This window comes from Chrysemys picta, chromosome 8, assembly GCF_011386835.1.
Source record: "Chrysemys picta bellii isolate R12L10 chromosome 8, ASM1138683v2, whole genome shotgun sequence".
NCBI classification, from domain to species: Eukaryota; Metazoa; Chordata; order Testudines; family Emydidae; genus Chrysemys; species Chrysemys picta.
In genome coordinates, this window is record NC_088798.1 from 75,814,530 (window position 1) to 75,833,303 (window position 18,774).

The 18,774-nt window shown below is 38.9% G+C and overlaps 1 protein-coding gene across 10 annotated transcripts in view; it reads right to left on the bottom strand.

The window, feature by feature from the left end:
• Positions 1 to 854: 854 nt before the first annotated feature.
• MATR3 (matrin 3) overlaps positions 855 to 18,774 on the bottom strand; it is a 46,556-nt gene continuing 28,636 nt past the window's right edge. For 6 of the 10 annotated variants that reach the window (XM_065555866.1, XM_005280795.5, XM_065555869.1 and 3 more), the window contains 9 exons: positions 16,997 to 17,122; positions 16,211 to 16,336; positions 15,471 to 15,641; positions 12,924 to 13,055; positions 9,609 to 9,652; positions 9,125 to 9,515; positions 5,126 to 5,519; positions 4,129 to 4,250; positions 855 to 1,933 (listed from right to left, as the gene is read on the bottom strand). In XM_065555866.1, the coding sequence (XP_065411938.1) occupies positions 1,883 to 1,933; positions 4,129 to 4,250; positions 5,126 to 5,519; positions 9,125 to 9,515; positions 9,609 to 9,652; positions 12,924 to 13,055; positions 15,471 to 15,641; positions 16,211 to 16,336; positions 16,997 to 17,122 (1,557 nt within the window). In that variant the 3' untranslated portion in view covers positions 855 to 1,882. The remainder of the gene's footprint in view (positions 1,934 to 4,128; positions 4,251 to 5,125; positions 5,520 to 9,124; positions 9,516 to 9,608; positions 9,653 to 12,923; positions 13,056 to 15,470; positions 15,642 to 16,210; positions 16,337 to 16,996; positions 17,123 to 18,774) is intronic. The other 4 variants (XM_042850754.2, XM_065555870.1, XM_065555871.1 and 1 more) reach the window with 1 other exon arrangement.

Consider the following 18,774-nt stretch of genomic DNA (forward strand, 5'->3'; position numbering starts at 1 on the left):
TCTCCCATTCATCTGTTGCCTTTTGCACTAAGGGCAGGATAGCTTCTATATTAACTAAATCAATGGAACTATTATAGGATTTATATTGCAAGTCTTATTCAGGAACTTACTCTTTTCTCTTTCTGAGGGGTATGGCCTACTGGCAGAATTGGTGTTCAAAGTGTATTGTATATAGTTGTTTTTTACTCTGTTTATCCATTTAACAATCAGCAGTTAACTATTAATTAAAAAGACTGAATGCAAAGTAAAGAATGTCAACAGCTTGCTTACTGAAAAGGAAATATGGAAAAATGAATGATTTCAAATTAAAATTTAATTTTGTTTTGACAGCATTTTCGGCTGTGCTATTTAATGAAGATTTGTGCACCCAAAGCCAAGCAGCATTTCACCCTCACATCTTGTTGATGTTCAGAAAGCTGCGTATCAATTCAAATTCTCACTTAAACCAAACATAATAATTCTCACAGAAAACAAGTTGCACCCACTGCCAAGGGATGTAAGTCAAAAGTGTTATTCTTTACATTTCAGCCACTCTTAATTATCTTCATTCATGAAAATCTAAAGGAGTTTGAAACTTAGCATTAATGCAAATGTATTACTTCCAAGAGGAACAATAAATTCACTAGCAGAAGCGCCTAGAACCATTTCACTAAGAAGCATTTTAATTCATTGTGCTGCAGTGTGCGTGCATTAGGAAGGGGAGTAGCAAATGAGCTACTAAATCACACAAACTGTTAAACAAGCAGAATTAAAAACATTCGCTAAAAGTTATGAGAATTAATCAGATACCATGAATACACTGGTCACAACTACAGTAAACATGTTGCTTAACATGCCAAACAAAAACAAATAACTGTTGCCTAGGTTTGTTTATTGGTAAATCACTTTAGTAACCTGAATCCACAAATAAGCAGTATATAATCAGAAAGACTACAGATAAACACAGATTATACATGCAAATTCCTGATCACATGTCACATGTGCAGGTACATTAATAGCACAGTTCTAGGAATTTGACCAAACCAGTTTTATAATGCAGGTATGAAAAATTACATATGAAGAATATAAAGATACTTTTTTTACATTTCAGGACTCAAATGCTGCTTTTGCTTATATCAGAGATGTATGAGCTACAGGATTCAAGTAGCAAGCAGTAAGAGCTCAAGAAAATAATACTGGTCAGAGAGAAGAATAGGACTTTACATTTCACTAAAAAGTACGCTGAATAATAGAACAGGGAAAAAAACCTATCATCAAGAACTTAGAAAAAAACCACAAAATTTTAAAGCTGACTACTTACTAATTTTCTTATTATCTAGATAACAGCAATGACATTAAAAGAAACTGCATCCAACATTTAAAAAAATGCAACCTTTACATTTAAAGACTTTCCAAAGTGAAATGCAACGACAGTCTCACACTCCAAATTAAATATATGCTAGGCTCAGACTGAAATCTGGAATGTTCTAGATGAAAGTAATAAAAATACAATACCACTTTTTATTTTTTATTGAAGAATGGAATCAAAATTGAAGGGTAACTTTTTGAAGCCTGAAAACAGTAGATTTATATAAAGTTTGCTTTTTGTACATGAGCTTTCATAATGGTGCAATAGTTTCTATAGTAGCTTGAAATATCAATTGAAAGAAAACTTTCCTCTGTTGGCATTCCCATATTTTTCATGAACAAAAATTTTCTATTAGCTTCATTTATGTTATAACATTTAACACATGAACAGAGCTATACGCCTACTGTATTTCACTAAAACAAAAAAAGAGTATAGTATTTTCCATCTACTATTTGTACTGCATTTAAAAAAGGTTAACATTAAAAACAAAACCACTTTCCTTGAATCAAGTTTTTTTTTTTTTTTTTTTTGCACTTAAGCCTCTTTCTTTTGCCTGTGATCTTCTGCCATTTTATCCAGAATTTTCTGTAACAACAAAAAAGAATCAATCACAACAAAGCCAACCTGATTAGGGAATGAATTAGATGAACTAAATAAGAACCATAATTCTAAGTATAAAACCATGTTAAAAGTGGTCAGATTTGTGAACTTAAACGTATGAAATAGTAATATGTCATACAATTTACTAACTACTTGACTGCCAAATAAGCCTGGCATTGGGCAAAATATGCCTGGTGGTTTTCTACTGTACCAGATACATAACTGATCCACTGAAGTGAAAATTGCTAGAGCTCCTTTAAAAGCACTGCATTTTCCAGCAGCCTGCAACTTTGAACAAATCAACGAGTAAAATTTACTTTCTACCTATGTCATACATCAAAACCAGAGTCAATGAACATTTATCTAGTCCATGCACGACTATCTACTGTACTTGACAGTCAGTCTAACACAATCTAGGTTGCCCTCGTGTTCTCTCTACCACTTGCCCCCTTTCAGTTCCTGGGCCAGTTTGAGGCATTCCCACTCCCATGGATGCATCCCCTCCACTGGTAACTCTCAGACATGTGCCTACTTCCTTCCTATGGAACAGAGGGAACTTGTATCCAGCTTGGCAATGAACTGAAGTGAAATCAACTCGTATATACTCGATCATAAGCCGGTTCGTTTATAAGCCGACCTCCCCCCCTCCAAGATGGATAAGTAAAAGTGGAAATTTTTTTTATAACCCATTCATAAGCCGACCCTATAATTCAGGGGTCAGCAAACTTTGGCTCCCAGGCCATCAGGATAAGCCGCTGGTGGGCTGAGATGGTTTGTTTACCTCCAGCATCCGCAAGCACAGAGGTAAACCTAAGTAAACAAAGTGTCCCCGCGCACCAGCGGCTTACCCTGATGGGTGAGGACAGCAACTGGTGGGGAATTTTTTTGGGGGGGCAGGGGGAAGGGGAAGAAGAGGGGAAGAGAAGCTGGGAGTCAGGGGAGTAACCCCTGTGACCACCCCCCACATGACCCCATCCCTATCCCAGGACCCCCACACTCTCCCCATCCCATCCCTTTCCACCTTATCTAGGGAGAATGCCTCTGGCCTGGCTGGAGCTGCTCGGGCAGGCTGGGCAGCGTGGCCGCAGCACGCTCCGGTGGGCCGGGCGGCGCGGCCACGGCCTGCTCTGGGGTGTGGGGCCAAGCGGCACAGCTGCAGCCTGCCAGCCCCAGAGCTGCAGCTTCTTCCGAGGCTGGAGAGACTCTGGCCCTGCCTCTTCCCTTCTGGCTCTGCTGGCTGTGCTGCCTCTCCTTGCTCCCCCTGTCGGGGGGGAGGGGCTGTGTCCCACCTCTCCCTCTCTATACCCATTCATAAGCCAACCCCCTTCTCTGGGTGCTTCCCCTTTTTACTAAAAAATTCTGGCTTATGAACGAGTATATACGGTAAATACAGAAGCATGGAATAATTAATGTGGAGACTGACTGTGTTTTAATAATGGTGGTAATTACTGCTTACTGTTAGGATCCTCCCCCCCCCCCGACACACAACATGTACAATATCAAAGAGCAGCTCATAGTACACAAGCAGCACTGATGACAGCATAAACATATGTTGCACAACATTTTACTCAATCAGAAACTCTAATACATGCCCATAAAAATAAAAAAGTTGCCTATTTTGAAGTTATATAAAAAAACAACTTCAAAATATAATATATATAAAAACTTCAAAATAGGCAACTTGATTTGTATGGTGTGTGTGTGTTGTTATATATATATATTAATTAAAAAATAAAACCAAACTTCTCATTTAGGGTTTGGAGTACTATTTTTAAAAAAAAAATTCTGGCTTTGGTCTTGCAGTTTTTGGTCATAAGCCATCCTCAAAGGAACTGTAGCGACAAGATTCAGTCACCTTTTATTCCTTCTTCAAAACTATTCTAAAGCTTACCTCTACTGCAATCAAAAAGTCCTATATATTTTCAATTCACAGAGAATCATAGGGTCCCATACTTGAATTGTTTATTATGCATTCAAATTCCAAGAGGCAACCTTGGTGAGGATTAATTTAAAACTAAAATTACTGTGATATGAAGCAACAGCCCTTAAGCATGTTTGGATAATCCAGTGTTCTAACTGGATTAATTTGTTTTTTCCTTTCAATAAAGCCTCAACAAATCAATACCCTACTCCTTCCCAATAAAGCATCACTTCACTTAAAATGGATAGTTTTACCTTACCTTCAACTTCTGATAATGTGGAAGGCTGCTGCAATGGGTCTTTTTTGCAACATCTTCATTTGTGTAAAACAAGGAACACAGTTTGCAATAAAACCCTGTTTTGGGTACCACATAATTTACACCTAGAGAAGTAGAGACCACAAAGTAACTAATAGAATGAATTAGAATAATTTTTAAAACCTCAAATATATTGCTCACTAAGTGAATCTTACAGTAACAACTCAATTTCCACTGAACAGCTGCTTTCCTTTAAATATCCTTGTTTTTAATTTGTTCAAACCAGAATTTGTAATTAAATATGTACACACTTGCCTTTAGCATGTTTTTGGATTAAAACATGGCCCTTCTATTGGTTCCCTTTTCAAAAAGGTATGCAATGGTTTTAGTTACAATACATAGCGTTAATTTCAATATTAAAGTATCTCTACCCCACATGTCATAACAATTACAAGGCGATTTCATACATCAATCTAAACTAACTCATCACTACTGAAATATATTTTGTGCTGTTATGTCTCCATCATAATTCCAGGCTGGAGAGAAGTCATTGTCAAAGACTGCATGCGAAGAGTAAAAGGGACCAGAGAATATCATAGAAAGAGTGTTAAGTCCTAAAAATGAAATGGCAATCTTTGACCTTACTTCAATGTCTACGGGCAAATCTACACTTAAAATGCAGCTGCACTGCTGTAGTGCTTTAATGATGCTTTATGCCGATAGGAGAGAGAGTTCTCCTGTTGGTGTAGTTAATCCACCTCCCCGGAGAGGAGGTAGTTATGTCGGTGGGAGATGCTCACCTGCTGACATAGTGCTGTCTACACTGTGGGGGGTTAGGTCGGTATAACTACACCCCTGAGCGATATAGTTCTACAGAAATAGGTCTATAGTGCAGACCAGACCTAAGAGCCAGTACGCACTGCAAAAAATAAAGTTAATGAAATGAAAATGTTACCATAATGCAAAAAAGGCGTTTGAAAAGAGATGGGAAAATTCTTACCAACAGGAACATTTGGCTGATATGGTCCAATTCTATATTCGTCTGGAACAACAGATTTCTCCTGGATGCTTTTTGTTTCCTGTTCGTCCTGTGCATCTGTATTTTCGTTTGTATTTTTCTCCGTATCCTGGGTTGCTGCATTGTCAGAAACTTCAATGGTTTCTGTCTTCATATTCTCCTCAGTTTTGGTTCCATTTTCCAAGGTCTCATTTTCCTGCTCTGGTTCCTCAATCTTGTCTACCTTAATTTCAGCCAAACTATCATCATTTTTCCCAGCAGATTTAACTGCCATCCCTGATTTACGCAGTTTCTGATGATCTGAGTCTTCTTCATCACCAACCTCATCTAGAGTGACAAAACCTTCCATGCTCTGGGGGAAGCCACCCACATATCGCTGTTGAGACAAAGAGGTTTTTCATGTCTACAACTGTCATTTTACATGTGTAAAAGTATAATTTTTCTTATTTTTCAAGTTACAAAAGAAGAAAAAGACCCTTTAACTGCATTTTTATTTGAAGAACCCCATATTTCCTCTCCCCGAAGCTACCTATATACTTCCAAAACACTGTTCAAATCACATGAATGAGTATACTGAATTGCTTATTTTTTGCTTGATTTGAAGAATACTTATTTTATTTTGAAGTTTCAAAGTATTTTAGCTTCCATTTAAAAAATATTTTATTTTGCCAGGTTTCCACCTGGCCTTTAGTTTTCAGGTTTTTGCACTTGCTTCACTGGATTATGTTGATTCCTTCACTGCAGTAAATTAACAACTATTCAGATTCTAAAGATTAAAAACTGCCATTCTAAAATTGCAGCTATTTAAAAAAAAACTTATCTTTTGTTTCTCTGCAACAAAGTAATTTAAAGATATTTACAATGTGGAAGACATTCCCACTGGATCCTAAATTTCAAGGATACCTGAAAAGGTCTGAGGGGAGAAATGAATAAGGTGCTGACTAGAAATGTAAGGCTTACCTTACTCTAACTAATCCAAGATGTACCTACCTAGCTTTTTACTGAAGCTACAAGCTAGCTAGGTTATACATACTATTTCTTTTGTTTATATCCAACACACCCTATTCTTAAAAAACCTTATTTTTAGCATGGTCACTAAGGTCTGCCCTTGAAGGGCAGAAAACCTTCTAACCTCATAAAGCAGCTGGGGAGAAAATTGTTCCTATGCTGGAGCACTCAGTTGAGGCAATCTCCTAAAATGTACCACTCAGATACTGACTGCAGTCAACAGGGTCACAGAAAAAGCCATCACACAAATGAGGTGGGGAAACCAAAAGTTACAGCATGTTCCTATTTAAGGATAAACAGTGTTCTTTACATCAGGGTGGATGGGTTTTAAATCTAAACAATTTTAATAATGGTTTAAACGGGTAAGCAAGAAATCTTGATGCAAATCAATTTTAGTCTGGTTTTGTATTTTAGTTATTTTGTGATTCTCACTGGTTGGTGTAATTTGGAACTTTCTGCTAAGCAGGAGGATACACTATATTTATAAACATTTACTTAAACAATTATATAGCTTAACACATTTATTCAGATTTTTTTTGTTTTGTTAGAAAATGGTGACTGACGTATTTCCTATTTACTAGATGATTAATATGTGCAGGTGGTGGAGTCCCTATCAGTGCACCATAGGTTGGTCCTGGCAGGAGTCACCAGGATCAGAGCCCTCCTGGATTATGACCGGGGAGACTGGGTGGATACCTTTGCGCTTGCTCAGCGCATGGGGCTCTCCACCCTTCGAACTCCAGTACTTCAGGAGGTGACGGCAGCCTTGTCACCAGTCTCTCAGGTTTACCTTGAGCAGGTCCTGCAGGAGCATGCTCCCCGCCTACCCTACACCCCAGGCCCTCCGGATCTCTTTATAGGGCCCTTACACCTTGAGTTCCCCCCGGCCGTCCCACCCACACACCTTGAGCCAGCTGCACGACCTGCAGCCAGTTCGCTTTCAAACCGCGCACAGGTACACCTGTACACGCTCATGCTCCATACTCTCCATTTCCTCACCCTCGTGTCCCAACGCTAAGTGGCGGAACCTATTGCTACCTATTGAGGGTGAGGAACCCCGGTGGGCCAGCCTATATTCCACCTTAGTCCTACAGCTCGCCAGGTATATTGGTTGGCGGCTCCTTCATGGAGCTATCAGCACGGGCATTTACCTGGTGCGGTTCATCCCTATCCCCAATGCCTGTCCCTTTTGCGGCATGAGGGAGACCCTGGCACAGGTTTACCTTGAGTGTACCAGGTTGCAGCCCCTTTTCTGGCTCCTCCTAGACTTACTGTTACGTTTTTGGCTGCACTTCTCTCCCCACCTTCTCATATACACACACACACACACCTTATCCGTGGTGCCACAAAGTTGAGGGACCGCCTCATCAACTTCCTCCTAGTATTGGCCAAAGTGGCCATCTACAACACCAGGGAGAGGATGTTGGCTGAGGGGGTTCTCTGCGACTGTGGGGCCTATTTCTGATCCTCCCTCTGTTCACGCATCTAGCAAAGTTCCTCTGGGCAGCGTCTGCTGGCTCCCGTGACACCTTCGAGAAGTGGGCACTGTCCGGGGTTCTCTGCTTGGTGTCCCCTTCAGGTTCCCTTTTTTGATCCTTTGACCTTCACACCTACTTATCAGTTATTTTTTCTGTTGTCCCCCATAATCATGGATCAGTGGATCCTCCCCACAGGCTGCGGGAGGGTCCTTTAGCCGCAGGTGGGCTTCCAATCCAATAGGACTAGATTAATTTTACTTGGGATTTTGTCAAGCTATATTTCAATTAAAACTACACAAAAACAATTTAATTTTTTGTTTATTAGTTAAATAAATGTACTGGAAACAAGGAAAACATTTATCAAAGCATGTCTCATTTAAAACTAACTGATCTACTATATAAAATGTAGTATTATCTGTAGTTAGTGAGGTGAACTGATTGCTTCTGATCACCATGCCCTGCAAGTTTTTAGGACTACATCTCATCCTCACATCTCTCTTTCTCCATAGATTAGAAATGGGAATACAAGCTTTCCTGCTTTTTCAACTCTCAGTCTTGTTTCTCAACTCTGACTGAACTAGTAATTTAACTGAAATTAAGAAAATATTCTCTCTGCACCTGTAGAAGAGGCTACTACTTTTAAAAATTGGTTTTAGCACTTCAAACTCTATTTCCAGGCACTTAGCCAGTGATTCCTACCAGTTCAGTGGTTTGACTTTGAAAGTTTGGAAGCAAACATGGCCTGCTTGGAATTGTATGTAATATCATTTTAATAGATTATATTTAAGGCTATGATTTTGGCATGGAATTTTTTTAGTAAATGTCATGGTATAGATGGGGGCGGGGGAGGCAACAAGTCACAGACAGGTCAAGGGATGCTGAAAGATGAGGCCTGGAGAGGTGGGCGGGTTTGGAAAGCGAGCCTGCGTCGCACACACTCTGCAGTGGTTGCTCCTGTCCCACATGGCTGTCCCACCTCCAACCTGGCACCTGTGGTTGCAGCACCACTCAGGTTTGGCCTGTCCACTCTTCTGTAAATGGAGATGGCAAGGCAGATGAGCCAAACCTGATTGGATACTGCTACCCTGTGTACCAGGTCACAGTGTTACTCGGGTTCACAGACCTTATTCAAATTCACAATTTCTGTGACCCTTCCCAGGACAAAATCGTCGTCCTAATTATACTATGTTTACAATATAGGTTATTTCAAATTTAATTTTAAATGGATTTAGAAGAAAAATGTATCCAAATAAGAATTTTTTTTAATTTCTATTCACCCTACTTTGAATACCTGATCTCAAATCAGCATCACATTCTTTGAGGTACTTTGAGGTACTTTCTTCACAGAAAGGACGAACACAAATTGTTTCTTTCCAGAAAACTAGGTGTGGGTGTTTGTTTTAAAGTCCTGCACAAAAGAATTGGAACTATGTGGAGGAGCACAAATTATACAGATAAGGTCGCTCCCTATCCATACACCATGCCATCTGATTACCTTTTTAAGTTTTTTCTTTGCTGCTGGGGTAGCACCAACATTTCCTTCAGTTTTTGTGGTAGTGTCATCTGCTGCATCCTTTTTCTCTTCAGCAGCCACATCGCCTAAATTAGCAACATCAGTGTCATCTCCTGCTGAACTGCCACTTTCTAGCAATGCTGCTGCTTCTTCCTCATCTACTAGCAGCTCATCTTCAGATTCAAGAAGTAAACTAGGTTCCTCTTGGTCTGCCTGTTCACTCCCTTTTGCAGCTGATTTCTCAGCATCATCATCCTGTTTCTCCTCTTTATCTTTATCTTCAGCACTGCCGCTTTCAGTTTTCTGAGTTCCATCTGTCTTAGATTTTTTATCACTTGGAGAGTCTTTACTATCTGGAGAATACGTTCTCTTTCTGTAGGTGAGAAAAATATTTATCTTCAATATGTTTTGGTTTAATTATTTCAATTCAGGGTTTTTAATACATTATATTTAAAGAAGACATTACCTAGCTTTATCTTTTTTCAGTAATTCAACTCCTTTGTTGGGAATCTAAAAAATAAAAAAAGCTTTCATAAGGTATGGCGGGTACATATTATCTATTAACACACACAGCTGTTACAGGATTCATTCAGAGCATGAATTGCACCTTGGCTGCTCAATTCCATTGCCCATGTTCGATGTCTTCACTTTTCTTCACGACATTCTGGAGAAAACTCCAGTGGTGGCTCTTCCCTAATACCAGAGGTGCTGTTATATTAAGTAGTCCTATTAGTTGCCAAACAGATGGCTTAAAGGCTTAAGAACTGCAACATTACTTTCCTTTTAGTAGCAACATCCCCTTCCCCCTCTCCACACCTTTGGTCTATTTTCTTCTCCTTCTTTTAAAGGGTATGTCTGCACTGCAACAAAACAAAAACGAACAAACAAAAACCAAAACCATGGCAGTGAGTTTCAGAGCCTGGGTCAGATAACTTGGGCTTGTGCTATGGGGCTAAAAATAGCAGTTCCCACTAAAGATCTGAAATGGTGCGGGGGGGGGGGGGGGGGGGGGGAAGGGGTCTCAGAGCCCAAGCAGGAATATGTACAGCCTTGTAGCACGAGTCCTATGAGCTCAAATCAGTAGTGCTCCGACTCGCTGTCGAGGCTGGGTTTTTGTTGTTTTTTTGCAGCGTAGACATACCAAAACTTAATTTTTCAAAACTGCCTTTATGTGCAATCAAGTCTTTCCTTTTAAACTACAGGTGGAAAGTTCAGAATCACAACTGTCACTTGAATGTGGTATTAGCACTGGAAATCTGTTATTGTATTGGTTACCTATATGAACTTGGCACAATCCATTACACCGCAGAAAGTGCATCGCAGGGCAGATAAACAAAGCCACCATCTCTATTAGTCAGATTTTACACAATTTATTCATTTTGAAGTGCTCAGTTATGAACAGCCTGATCCTTGCCATTCAGTGCCTCAAAACTCTGCATCAGCCTTTGCACATGTATCGCAAGTAGCGGTTTATATTCTCCCTCCACCCACAAAATACACACATGCAGTATAATGGAAAGAAAGATCTGGCCCTTCATCATGTACCCTACCTGCAAAACAGAGAGGCAGGATATGCCATCAGAAATTAAGGGGAAAAGCCTTGTCAAGCTGATTTTTACAGCTCAAACAGAGTTATTCAGGTGAACAAATTTCATTTAATCCTATCCTCTATTCAGAGCAGACTTTAAGAACCTTTAGTAATTAATGTGAGTTTCTTTTTAAATTACACATTGCAGCCTGAAATTAAATTTATTGAAAAAAGTGATCAGTGCATACAAATGTGTTCTTGAATAGGTACACTTCCAGGACAACAACATTTAAACAAATATATATTAGTCATGTAAATGATCAGAAATTTGTCAGTGCTTCCTATATAAGAATTCTGAAAAAACAAGCAACATCCAAATTTAACAAAAAACATTGTTATTAAACACTTGACCCAAAGGTCAGACTGAATTGATTATAAAGATGAAGTCTTAATCACTACAATGGCTTTGTCCTTTAATATTTGGCCATGACCCATTAATTTTAATATATGCGTCATTTTTTGGTATTGGTGGGACAACTTCACAATTCAAATTTCTTAGATTAATTTGTTGCTATGTTTTACAGAATCCTGTGTATTAAAGTTTCTAGTTACAGATAATCCTTGAAAAGTTGACTTTAACCAAACCTACCCACCAACCCTTTTTTTCTGCAAGTCTATATACATCTCCTCCCAGGCCCATTACCAGTGCTGAAACTACCCACTGCAGAATTTTGCATTTCTGCTAGTTTCTGCTGCGTCAGCCACCCACTCCTTTATTCAAATCTTGCACCCTTTGGAGTTTCCTTGGATCAGATGTGCCCAGGACTCATGGAGGAGGCTCTTTCAATAGAGACTGCAAGGTCTGCTGAGTTTGTACAACAGAATTAGCAAGACATCAGGTAGAAAAAGAAAGCCTGCTAAGAGCATGCAAGGTAGTTATTACAATCAGGCCAAGATTTAAAGGTTCAGATCAAGATTTATGCTAGTTCTTATATTCCTACATTAAGAGTTATAATTGGATGGAGAAAAAAAAGTTTATTTATTTATTTATTTTTTTAAAAACTGACATATGCACATTTGAATTATATCTAAGCACTCCACTGCCTGAAAAAGCCACTATTTTGTAAGCCACTTAAGAGTCCCTCTCTTTTTGGGAATAATATAAGAATTGCTACTGCAAAGTTGGTTTACATTACTTAAGAATCTATACAAACACATCCTTTTTATGAACACAAACTCATGAGAAATTAAGCCACCTGCAGTTAGTACTAATCCCCTTAGTCTTGCATCCAAAATACCATAAAATGTAAGTTTCAATACTCGATCTTAAAATGCAAAAAGAGCCCCAAATAAAATCTTCTCTATACTAAAGAGATATTTAGAGCGCAACATAATGAATACATGACTGCCATATGTGGAAATCAAAGGAAGGAAATCAAGAATGAAGTAGTAGAAGGAACAGGTGGAAGAGTAGGTAGGTGTAAAGTTAGAAGTTGGTGGACTGTTTTGAAGAAAAAATAGTTAAGAGGACATTCTGAATAGGATTCTGACATGAACAGGAGTAACGAGGACCATATTCAACTAATTAAAAAAAAAGTAGCAGAAGATGACTTTGAAACAAAAACATTTAACAATCAGAATCCCTTATTTTTCTATACCAATTACTCACTAGGATGCACAGTCCTAGTTCACAAAATGCACAGTCCAGCTGTGGAACTCATTGCCAAGGGATGTTGTGAAGGCCAAAAGTATAACTGGGTTAAAAAAAGAATTCGGTAAGTTCGTGTAAAATAGCCATCGTGGCTAATAGCCATTGATGGATATAAACCTCAGACTGCCAGATGCTGGGACTGGATAACAGGAGATGGATCACTTGCTAATTGCTCTGTTCATTCCCTCTGAAGCATCTACATTGGCCACTGTTGGAAGACAGGCTATACGGACCACTGGTCTGACCCAATATAGCCATTCTTATACAGCAACAATCTACCGGGGAACCAAGTTTCTTGTTTTTGCGACAGTGATACAAGCATACCATTTTCATGATGTGCTACATCAGAACACTGAATACTGACAGCAACTACACTTAAAGGGAAAGGATTAACTGGAAACATTCAGTTTACAAATGGCTACATTCTTACATAAACAAACTTGCTAGCTGCCCTGTAATTATTGCTACTTACTCTCACCCTCACCCCCCCAAAAAATAGAAAATCTCAACTTAAAGAGTTTTCATTTTAAAACAGTACCTACCCTTAATACCAGCTTCTTGTATTTTTCAGACAAGTCCACCTTCACACATCTGCCCTGGAACCAAAGTGCTTTGTTTGAACAATGCTCAACCATAGCCAAAGCATCTTCTCTGGTTTCCATCTCTATGAAAGCCTAAAAAGATTAGAATACATATAAAAACCATAGGAAGTGTATGCAACAATGCTAGAACTAGAAATTAAAACTAGAACATGGCTAAATCCTACAACTTTGATTTCCCTACTTGATGTTTCAAAATGAGTCTCTCCAGTTCCTACACACTACCAACCCAGTTTTACATTATACCAACACCACAAACCAGGTGCACTGATGCACTAAGTCTTTGCAGTAAGCAATATTTTCACTGCAAAGAAGTTCTGAAATTGCATGGCAGGAGCCCAGCTGATCTGAAAATCATCTTAAAGACAGTGTTAATATATCCCTTCTTTGAAATCTAATTAGATGATAGTTTGTGAACAGAAAACACCCTCAAGTCAATAATTGTATTCCGTGCTAAAGCTAAAAGGCTGAAAGGCCTATTCAGACTAGTTCCATTCAAAATTTCTGGAATGGAGTGTTAGACAGTTGCTCACCCACAAGAGCTCTATGATACATGGATCTGGTCTGTTTAACATGCATAAATTTGCTGGGGAAGACAGTGAGGCAGTTTTGGCTCAAGTGTCATCAGTACACAAAGGGTATAGCTTTTGCATCAAACCCAGAGTGAGTAGGGTCTATGCAATTTTAGCACACAGCTGAGATGAGGGTGATCTGGTTATGGATCAAACCAAATTCTGGCTGGCTGGGGAAAACAACTAGAGAATAAAGTAGGTTTGCTACCTGCCTCCTATTAGTGAGGGGTACCCAACTTTGCCCAAAACATTTGCAACATTCTAAGAGGCTTCTAAATCCCTAGAAAAGCATTGAGTGGCCTGTGAGGTTTTGACTTCTCTTGGCTGTGGACCTTCTGACAGGCATCCGTGGTTCTTTCACTTCCTCGATGGATTAATGTAATACATGGCACACTGCTACACTGGAAGTCGACTCAAACTCATTTCCCTTCACTTAGCAGTATCAACAGATGGATCTTTATAACACAAAAGTGTTCCAACAGAAAGCTCTAACTCTCCCCATCCACTCCGGTTACAACTCAAGGTGCTATTGGAAATATAAAGTTCTCTTTAAGGGAACTATAATGTCCTCTGTGGTTTGGGTACTCATCCGAGAAAACCACCTCTCCCCCACAATCAATCTGCTCAGGCACGCAACATAACAGCTGTTAAATTTAGAAGTTTGAGGGGCTCCTCAGAAGGTGCTTTCAACGGAAACCTGTCAACTCTGGAATTTGATTTACTTTGTTACTCCAAAGCCAATGTAGTGACCATGGTACAAGGCTGATCTGCTTACAGAGTCTCTTGCTTGTTGATGGGAGTATGTTTTTATGTTATGGAGTTACACTTTTGTTTGTGGATGGTGTTATATAAAAAATTGTGCAGTTTTCTTTTGGGGGGGGGGGGGGTACCTGTGTCTTGAGATAGGACATTTTAATAAATTAAAATTAAACATTTATTCATTAAGCTACATACTCAGCCAGAAAAACAGGGACAGAAAAAAAGCATATTTGTAATAAGCAGCTAACATTGCTGTTGGATCTTTAATTTCTTTTCATATTCACTGTACAAATTTAATGTGTCAATGTATTTTGGCATCTAACTGCCTTAAAAAAAAACCTCCAGAGCTATTTAGCTTGTGAAGACAACAAAATTTACCATCAGAGCTCATAAGTACCTTGAAGCAATTGCTCACAATTTGCTGTGGCAGGCACACACACACGTTCAAGCTTGCTTCCACATTAAGAAAATGTTCTAATCTACTGTACATGCTCAGTATGCAATTTTCAGACAGCTTTGTGAAATCAAACCCCAGCAATGCCCTATCTTTGGAAGGAGTGAGGGAGTAAAAAGGGCTTTTTATTGTTGCTATGTAATTATTTGTTAAGGTTTTTATGAGCAGTCTATGATTGGCTCTTGATATTGTTTTTAATCAATGCAAAGATCCCACAGATTTTTACCTATATAGGAGCTAATTAAATATCGTGTCCAATACTGCATAGTTTCATAGATCTAGGATGCTTATGAGTTCCTCTCCTTTTACTAGACATGCCCCACTAGGATATGGCTTAACAGTTTTAAGTGAGGTACATGCTGGCATAAATGTGAAACTCCTATATTTTGCCATGTTCTCCAGTAGTTTCCATATTCATACTGAATCAGAAAAAAAAGATGGCAAAATAGAGGTACCAATCTTCAAGATCAAACGTAAACATTTTATTCTGCCTTGAACATTTCTCCCTACTTCCAAAAAACCACTTCAACTTAGTTTTTCAGATATTCAGACAGTATCCACCTTGGAGCTCTAACAATCCATTTAATCAAGTTCCCAACTTAAAATCTTGAAAGAATCTCTGGTTTCTTGCAGGCAGATCTATTGAACTTTCCACTTAATTATGCATTAATCAACTCAGTTATGTAAGTGGCTAGGGTGAATTACCTGGCTTTTCATTCTCATCAGTATGTAATTCTTTATTTTTCCATATGGCTCAGCTAGTTTGATTACGGCATTGTCAGAATATCCTGAATGAGGTAAGTTACTGAGGTGAATCACGCGACCAGGTTCTGGCTTTGGTGGCTCCGTTTTTTGGTCAGGCTTCCCTTCTGGTTTCTAAAATTAAGAGTTCGTGAAACCTTAAAAATAATTACTACATAAAATCTGACATTTATATAACTTAAATCAATAAATGACATTTATATTAAAGATTAAGTTTCTGATTTTACTATATGCATTACAACTGAAACATAAGTAAGGCACCGATTTTGGCTGGTGACTGGGAGCTGCAAAGTCCTGCTGCCTCCCGCAGTGGGCAGGGAGTTGAAGTACCCCCGCCGCGTGACCCCAGCAGCTAACTGGTCGTGGGGGGCAAGGGGACCCCGGCAGCTCAAGAGCCGCCGCGGGGGCAGGGGAACCCTGAAGCTCCCAGCCACCCCGCAGCTGCCTAGTCCCTTCCCATTTTATCATGGATATTTTTAGTAAAAGTCAAGACAGGTCACGGGCAATACAGAAAAATTCATGCAAGCCTGTGACCTGTCCCAGACTTTTACTAAAAATATCCATGACAATCTTACCCTTAAACATAACTGAAAACAAATTAATGCAAAAATTAAACATTAACATAACACTGAATATATTATACTGATTAAAAATAAGATTTTAAAATGCAAAAATTAATTTACCTTTATTCTTTTATATTTGTGGGATAAGTGCACTCTTACTGGTTTGCCAAATACTAGAGCTGGTGTTGTCATATAATATTCCACTGCAGCCTGGGCATCTTCAGTAGTGGACATTTCAATAAATGCCTGAAATTGTATAAGAATTTATTTCTGCATTTACTTCAGTATTACTCTTTTAGGCATGAATACTTTGTCTAAGAGCTTGTGCTGTTGTGTGCCTCTCTGGCAAAATAAGATGCACTTCTTAAAAAATGCAGTCAGGAAATGCAAGAGTCAAAGCTTTTTACAGTAGCATTAATTGGCCCCATAGAGTTAGGTATAAATTGCATATAGCATATTACTTAGGTGTACACAAAAAAAACAGTATATGCTCAGGACAAATTACTGTTAATATAACTTTAAACAATCAAAGTTACAAATTTAAACACAAATTAAATGTAATGTTGCAGAATATTATCTCAGTGTATTTAATTTCTGTGTTCCAAGGGGGGAAAAAAGAAAAAAAGAGAAGACATTAACCCTCCTTCCCCTTAGCGTTCCCCTCCTGTGATGACAAGATGATACCCAGTATATTCCAGGGAACATGGAGAATTCCAAGGACTCATTTGGTCTGAGAACAAGCAAAAAATTTCAATCTAAATAACGAATAAGGATTCGTAATGTAAGTGGCTTTGTAAACTAAGAGTGCTCACTTTCACAAATGCTGTAAAGTTGTGTAGTGTTCACTGATACAGTGAAATGTTACCCAATACTAATTATGCCACCAAAAGATTTAAATAAACTTACCTCATTAATTTTGTTTAGAATCAGATGATTTGTAATTATTCCAAATGGCTCAACGAGCTGCAGCAATTGGTACCTCAAGTTTTTCCCTCTCTGAAAATCCATAATGTGAACAACTCTGCTTGTTTCCTGATAAAAGCAGAAAGAACTAACTAGTAAATTTTAATCAATAGCATGAAATGAAATAGCATGTCAACAAAGACATCATCGAAGGATTACAGCCCCCAAATCTGATCTAAAATTACCTAAGAAAATAAGAACCATTTACCAATGTCCTCTCTCCAGCCGTAACTACATGCATCAGGACAAGGCAGGGAATTCCAAGGGTACATAAGTCAACTCCGTACACAAAAGAAGGAATTTATTCTTACCTAAGATGATGATTGACACAGTCTGGGGATAAGTCTATATCAATTTATGAATTTCTTTCTGGTTTATGAATTGCATTTAACATTGTAGCCCTTCACTGTGGATTGGAACTGACATTTTGTAGCAGGAACAGACTGCTTGGGAAGCTGAAATACAGCCTTCAAAATTGAATAGAACAGTAGTGCTGCTACTGACAAACATTTACTTTTAATGACTCTCTGCCCCAGCAATCTCACCGGGGGTCAGAGCAAGGAAAATCCCCAGCAGAAGAACAAAGAGGTGTCACAGACTGCTTTAAAGGTGACATGCTCTCTAAGCGAGGGAGTCATTTCATCCCCAGAAATAGAAGTCAGCTGGAGGACTGGGAGCAGGAGGGATTTTGCCATCCCCCAGGGACTCTCCAGAATGGCGAGGATTCAGAAGGAGATTGTGTTCTGGTGGGTTTTTTTTGTTTGTTTTGCCTTAGATTTATAAGCTCTACTGTGCCAAAGAGTAAAGGGTGTGTATGCTTAAGAAGTTCCCTGCAAAGCCTATATTCCTTGCTTTAACTATCACATGTTCCCCAAGAGGTTAAACTGTAAACCAGAGACTCCCCCCAAACTGGGCTGGACTCGGGGAGAACATGTAAAGCAGCTGGAGAGGCTTGGGAGGTCTCAGTAATAGCTTCAAAGCCTAGGGCAGTTGGACTGTGGAGTCCCTTATCCCAAGGAATGGGACCAGACAGGGAATCTGCACCCTGGAAATGTACTTTAGAAGCCAGATCTAGAAACAGTGTCTAGACACAGCCCAGACCCACATGGGATAAAAAGTTTGGGTCCATTTAACAATGTGGTGCCCATTCACTTGGTGGATCATGACACTGATCATAGTAGGTGGTGAAACATGACGACTGATATACTTGGTAATTTTAATCCAAAAGAATATACATTAAATAGATTCTTACCTTTTTTTGGGGAAAAAAAAAGATTTGTATATTAGACTAAGCTGTTTGCTTCAACATCCTATAACAACTTTGAATAAAAAGAAATCTACCCTGATACATTTTAAAGATATCCCTATTTTGCACCCTCTCCACCAAAAAAAAAAAAATCTGACAGTCCTTGAAGCACTGTCAAGATTATTATCCCCTGTGCAAATGAGATTAAAATGAACTTCTGTGAGCATAACAGTAATGACTGTCACTGAAAATTGAGATGTACGGCACCAGCAGCACAGAAACAATTTAAGTTTCTTACATCAGTTTGCATCTGCTTTAATGGTGATTAAAAAAAAAAACAGAAAAATTAGTGCATTTGTGTAAGCATTACATGATGTACAGACTGTAAGACCAAAAAGCTCAAACAATGGAGAACAACATTCTCATGTATAGATGGCTATGTTCCCTGCTGCATCTCGACCTAAAACTGACTTAT